The 6,371-nt window shown below is 40.3% G+C and overlaps 1 protein-coding gene across 1 annotated transcript in view; it reads left to right on the top strand.

The window, feature by feature from the left end:
* Positions 1–6,371, top strand: part of LOC106527574 (serine/threonine-protein kinase DCLK2) — a gene marked incomplete at its 3' end in the record, with an annotated part of 18,979 nt that overhangs the window by 10,023 nt on the left and 2,585 nt on the right. The window contains 8 exon segments of the mRNA XM_014022497.1: positions 331–457; positions 667–792; positions 1,015–1,103; positions 1,387–1,456; positions 1,559–1,664; positions 4,159–4,216; positions 4,649–4,768; positions 5,540–5,686. Of these exon segments, the coding sequence (XP_013877951.1) occupies positions 331–457; positions 667–792; positions 1,015–1,103; positions 1,387–1,456; positions 1,559–1,664; positions 4,159–4,216; positions 4,649–4,768; positions 5,540–5,686 (843 nt within the window).

Raw genomic sequence — 6,371 nt, 5'->3', positions numbered from 1 at the left:
TAGGAGACAGTAGGAGTCAGGAGGAGACAGTAGGAGACAGTAGGAGACAGTAGGAGACAGGAGGAGTCAGGAGGAGACAGTAGGAGACAGTAGGAGACAGTAGGAGACAGTAGTAGTCAGGAGGAGACAGGAGGAGTCAGGAGGAGTCAGGAGGAGACAGGAGGAGTCAGGAGACAGGAGGAGGAACACCTCCATCAGGTTTATTGTTTAGCTCGCCTCCTTCCTTCAGCTGGGGCACCATCAGAGGGTGGGGCCTGTCAGGGTCAAAGGTCAGATGGGCTCGTGTGTGTGTGTGTGTGTGTGTGTGTGTGTGTGTGTGTGTGTGTGTAGCTGACCTGTCTGCAGGACTTCTTCGGGGATGATGACGTGTTCATGGCGTGTGGACCGGAGAAGTTTCGTTACGCTCAGGACGACTTCGTGCTCACACACGCCGGCAAATCTCAGGCCTTTGTGAAYGGTAACAGGCCAACCCCAGCTGGGATCTAAAGATAAATCTGGATTAACTGCAGTTAAATGAGCTGTTGTTTCAAGTGTTTTATTATTTAAATAAGTTTTACCTGCTGTCTGACTGATGAAACAGAGAAACATTTACAGTTTTTAAACCAGACATCGGCCTCGTCTCTGAGAAAACTCAGATTAAAGTCGCCTCGTTTCRTTTCTCCGCAGAGTGCCGGACCAAAGTGTCTCGCTCCGCTGCTCCTCAGAGAACTCCTAAAACTCCGAGCGGATCCAGTTTCTCCTCGTCCAGGACTCCCCCTAAAGGCCCGACCAGAACCAAGTCACCTGCTCCAGGTAGGAGGCAGCCGGACGGCGCTTCAGACWCTGACTTTTTCCAGTTTAAACTGGGATTTTATGGTAAAATGTCAAATAAAAGATTCTTTTTGTTTTTATAAAAATAAAATCCACCCAGTTTATTAAATAAACTTAAAATTATTTTTAGTATAAAAAGAATTGTTGCACTGAAACCTCCTCAGGTTTAATCCGACCAATCAGATCGCTCGTTTCTCCTCACAGCTAATGAGGCCTCAGGCTCGCAGTCTGCTGGGAAGTCCGCCAGAACCAGTCCGTCCCCCACCAGTCCTGGTCCCCGACGGAACCACAAGGTCAGACTGTTTTACGTTTATGTCTCCGAAAACTTCCTCAGGTTCTAAAACTTTTATATTTTCAAACATGTTTTACCGCAGATATTTGGACAAAAAACAGAAGAGTTTTCAGGTGGTTTTATGAGACCTGCTTCAGCACCAAATTTCAGCTCTAAATCTGTAAAACTAACTGAGTTCTGTCATGTTTGTATCCAGGCTGCAGATATTTTGCTAACACATTAGATACAGATGAATCCTCTGAGTTAAACTGTTTTAATCTTCCTGTTTGTGACTTCGGGAGCAGATTTCTCCTCGCCGCTCCTCCTCCACCGACGTCAACGGAGAAGCCGAACAGACGGATGACGCAGAAGAAGGTTTGAGGTTTTAGCCTGAAGCGTTGCAGCGATTTAAAGTTTCAAAAGTGTTTTTTAGAGAAATGAAGTTTGTAAAGACTGAAAATGTTCTGTTCCCCCCAGTGAACGGAAACCGATCTGTTTCTTCCTCCATCATCAACGAGAAATACAAAGTAGGAAAAGTGATCGGAGACGGAAACTTCGCTGTGGTGAAGGAGTGTGTGGAGAGGTAACGGTCATCTYATCAGTGTGCATTAYCAATGCAATGCACACTATTGTGATTCGTTTCCCATCCAAGTCATCTCAACTTTGCCATGCTTCTCCTCCTTCATGCTTTGTCCTAGAGCTGCCATTGTAATTTATATCTGTAAAGCCCCTGTGCCAAATGATGGCTATGCCTTTTGGTGCCTGTAAAACTTATAGTTTATGAAATATTAATGTTTAATGAATTATAATGGGAGTCAATGGAGCCTTGTATTGGTCCAATACTGCCCCACGCTGTACTCAATTTGGTACTGCACCATAGTTTAATATTTCAACTCAGTAGTTCAGTGTTTACAGTACTAATATGATTGTGTTTTGATCTTTTACTATAATATTGTCTTAATACTGCTCTATTGTAATATTATGCAGTTTAGTGTCAATAATTGTATTGGCAATGTGGCTTCTTTCTGCACACATACAAACCAACCCCTGCCACCATCTTCTGCCACAGCTCCATTGGTCTAATGGTCTATGTCATGGACTTTAATGTGGGAGATCAGGCTTCAAAACCCAGCTAATGCAACTTTAACACAAAAACTCTTCAAATTTCATATTGTCACACAATTACCTTAATTACAAACACCTGCTGATGTGGCAGGCACAAGCTGGTATAGAAAACACATTTGAACTTGGTCAAAGTTCATTCTGCAAGTCCAATGCTGCAGGCAATGACATGCTACATGGCAATGCACACTTGTTTTTACATCGTAAAAACCCATGTCTGGTTAACATTTAATTTCACTTATTTATTTATTTAAAAGGACAGTACACATTTATTAATATTCTGTGAATATAAACGCACTGGAATTAGAACAGCTAAATTTCATCCCTTGTCCTGAGCAGATAAAATAACAGTTTATAAAACACAAAACAGACTAAATTTAACACCTATGACTACAAGGTACAGTTAAATTATTTTACAAATGACTGATTTTTTTTACGCCAAACATTAAGTTTCTTTTTAAAAAGGGAATAACGTCACAGTCTCTGATATTTTGTGGTAGAGTTCCTCTGATTGACGTCACCCATCTTGTGACATCACAGCCCCCTCTAGAATGAGATTTATTCATTCTGGATGTAGACTCGTGAATAAAATAGTTTAAAGGTGAAGGAGCATGTTTGTTTAAGACCCTAAAAACAAGACTTAAATCACTGAATCTTTGTACTTATTAACAATTTTACAGTAGAGAATAAAAGGTTGTCTGTCTAAAACTTTGTCTCTTTGGAGACAGACTTGATGAGTTTTAACACATTTGCTGTAAAATAATAAGAAATATGAGAACAAATCATTTCATGCATACAGATTTTAGCTGCCTGTGTGGTGAGAAAAGGTCTAATAGGAAGTTTTTTGCATTAGTAGTTTTCTTAATATGTTGCTAAAAAGTAAGATTTGTGTCCAACAGAACACCAAGGTACTTGAACAGATCCACCACATCAAACACTTAAGCCCCTTTTCCACTAGTGCCACTTAGTGTAGTGTCGGAACGGTCGGTGTAGGTACGGGTCGGACCGGTTGGTTTTCCACTCATGTTCCAGTCCGGTTCCAATGGGTGTGTTTTAGGCGGTTGGTGGAGGTGGTTTTTAGGTATTTTGAATAAAAATCAATGGGCAAAATGAGAGATGGAAACACATTTGATGAATAACTTTTGAAATTTTAAAAATTTGCAAAAATTTAGCCAATCAGTGACGAACAGTGTTCTGATGTCACATTTTGGTGTCAGCTGGGGCCGGTTGGAACCACAATGAAGTAGGTACTAAAAAAAGTGCCGGTTCCATGGATCTGGCTTGGAACCGTACCGAACCGTACCGACACTACACTAAGTGGCACTAGTGGAAAAGGGCCATTAGTTTTGGGTCATCTGCTTTCTGGTGTGAAAAAAAACCCACATTTTTTTTGTGTTAAGATGCAAGCATGAATCTTGAAGGCAGTTGTGTATCAGTACCATAAAACAGCAGCAGAWTACAACAGTATCATCTGCATACAGCTCAACTTTGACACTTGAACATACTTAATGTATGTAAGTCATTAACAGAAACTAAAAAGAATGGGTCCTAATATAGAGCCTTGTGGGACCCCAGCTATGCAGTTAAGATCTGTACAGCCTGAACTTCAGCTTCATCCAGCAGATGGCCTTGTTTGAAACATTAAAACCAGAGAGCTTTGCTAACAGAATGTAATGATTGTGTCAAAAGCTCCAACACAACATTGCCTGTCCAGTAAGTTTTTGATACTCGCAAAGAAAAAACAAGTGCCTTTTTCAGTTGAGTGATGTTTTCACAATTTATTAAAAAAATAATCTGAATAATCTGCGGCCGAAACATCTTTCCTGAATGATGTGTAGTTTTATGGAAACTGATCAAAAACGCTAAAAATGTAAAATGAACCTTTTTGTTGTCTGCTTATCTGGTTATAAACTAACCTCATCTACAGATTTTGTAATTTGTGTTCGTGTCTGCAGGTTGACAGGACAGGAGTACGCCCTGAAGATCATCGATAAAGCTCGCTGCTGCGGGAAGGTAACTATAAACCTGTATATTCTGAACACTTCACCTGTTCTGCTTGTTTTCTGCAGCGGCTCATCATCAAGTTTATCAAAAATAAAATATTTGGCATCAGTTAGTGTCAATGTTCACACAAAATACTAAGTCAAACAGAAGCCTAGGGAGTTATGAATGATGATAAAACATGAGAAATGATGGATTACGAGCACTTTAACAGATTACAAGTCAGTCTGGAGTATAAATATAAATAAATGGATCAATACGTTTGACAGTTCTGTTGTCGGGTGTGATCTGGACTCAGTTTGATCAAACAGCTACAAAAACCTGGTGGTTTCCATCATGAGGACATACAATGAGTTCTTTTTACACAAATTAAGAAAATCAGTGTTTAAAAGGTTAATTTATCCTCAGAAATGTTTAAACTTGAGAGTTTCTGTGTTTTGAAAGGAGCACCTGATAGAAAACGAGGTGGCGGTCCTGAGGAGGGTTCGCCATCCGAGCATCATCCAGCTGATCGAGGTGGACGAAACGCCCACGCAGCTCTTCCTGGTCATGGAGCTCGTTAAGGTTTCTCCTCTTCTTTACACCTGGAGACAAGAMAAACATCCTCAAATCACTCAAATCATTATCCAACATACTGAATATTTATATTAACCACAGCAGAGGTGGGGACTCAAGTCACATGACTTGGAATCAAGTCAGACTTGAGTCATTAATATTGACTTTAGCCTTGACTTAAAAAGATGTTCAGAGATAAGGGATTTGACTTGAATTTTTTACACCAATGACTTGAAACTTGACTTGAACTTTTACACCAATGACTTGGGACTTGACTTGGACTTTTAAACCATTGAGTTGACACTTGACTTGGACTTTTATTTCAGTGACTTGAGACTTGACTTGGACTTTTACACCAATGACTTGAGACTTGACTTTTATTTTATTTTATGACTTGGGACTTGACTTGGACTTTTATTACAATGACTTGAGACTTGACTTGGACTTTTACACCAAAGACTTGAGACTTGACTTGGACTTTTACACCAGTGTCTCGAGACTTGACTTGGACTTTTGTACCAGTGACTTGGGACTTGACTTGGACTTTTACACCAATGACTTGGGACTTGACTTGGACTTTTACACCAATGACTTGAGACTTGAATTGGACTTTTACACCAATGACTTGAGACTTGACTTGGACTTTTTCACCAATGACTTGAGACTTGACTTGGACTTTTTCACCAATGACTCGAGACTTGTAAAACAATGACTTGGTCCCCCCTCTGAATCACAGACAGTCCAACAACATCTAAAGTCTGTTTTCATGTCTTCCTGCAGGGCGGCGACCTGTTCGACGCCATCACTTCCTCCACCAAGTACAGCGAGCGCGACGCCAGCGCCATGGTGTTCAACCTGGCCGGAGCCATCAAGTACCTGCACCGCATGAACATCGTCCACAGAGACATCAAACCTGAGAACCTGCTGGTACGGACACAGACTTGATTTATTCTTTGCTCGGTTCCACCTGGGGTCTCGAGGTTTGGATCAGGAGTGAAAGAACCGGACCTGGAAACAAGCAGCTGAAATAATCTCTGTTAGGGCCTGGTTAGGCTGAGGAGACTAGTCGGATGTTCAGGTTTATTATCCCGGCCTGAACTCGTGGACGATGTGTTAAAACAGTGTTCCTGCTGTTCTTTAATCCCATGATGCTTTGTGGTTTCAGCAGCCAGCTTCACTCAGTTCTTTTAAAACGCTGTTTCAGCACATTTTACTGTGTGAACGCATTCTCATCTTTTAGATGTTTTTTTCTTCTGCAGTTTTTAAGCTATTTCAAGAATTTATATGTCAAAACCTTCGGCTCCTTCAGGTTATTTAGGCTGTGAAGTTTGGTATTTCAGCTATTTTTATTTTCTGAGATGTTTAACTTTTACAGCCAGTTTTTTCTGTAATGAGTGGCGCTGTCTTCAACACATTTAAAAACCTTCATAATGTTCGTAAATCTTTACTGAATGTTTCATTATTTGGTTCTGTTTTTTTTTTCTTTTTTTACTTTTTGTGCTAATTTTAGCTTCCATCTCCTTCTATTTAGCTGATTTTAGCTTTTTTTTTTTAGCTATTATTTTGACCTGTTATTCTTTTTTTAATTTCAACTTTTTGTGCTTCTATTGGC

The sequence above is a fragment of the Austrofundulus limnaeus genome, unplaced genomic scaffold (genome assembly GCF_001266775.1).
Source record: "Austrofundulus limnaeus strain Quisiro unplaced genomic scaffold, Austrofundulus_limnaeus-1.0 Scaffold332, whole genome shotgun sequence".
Lineage (NCBI taxonomy): Eukaryota > Metazoa > Chordata > Actinopteri > Cyprinodontiformes > Rivulidae > Austrofundulus > Austrofundulus limnaeus.
The sequence above is the reverse complement of the archived record's forward strand: the minus strand, read 5'-3'. Positions and strand labels throughout refer to the sequence as shown.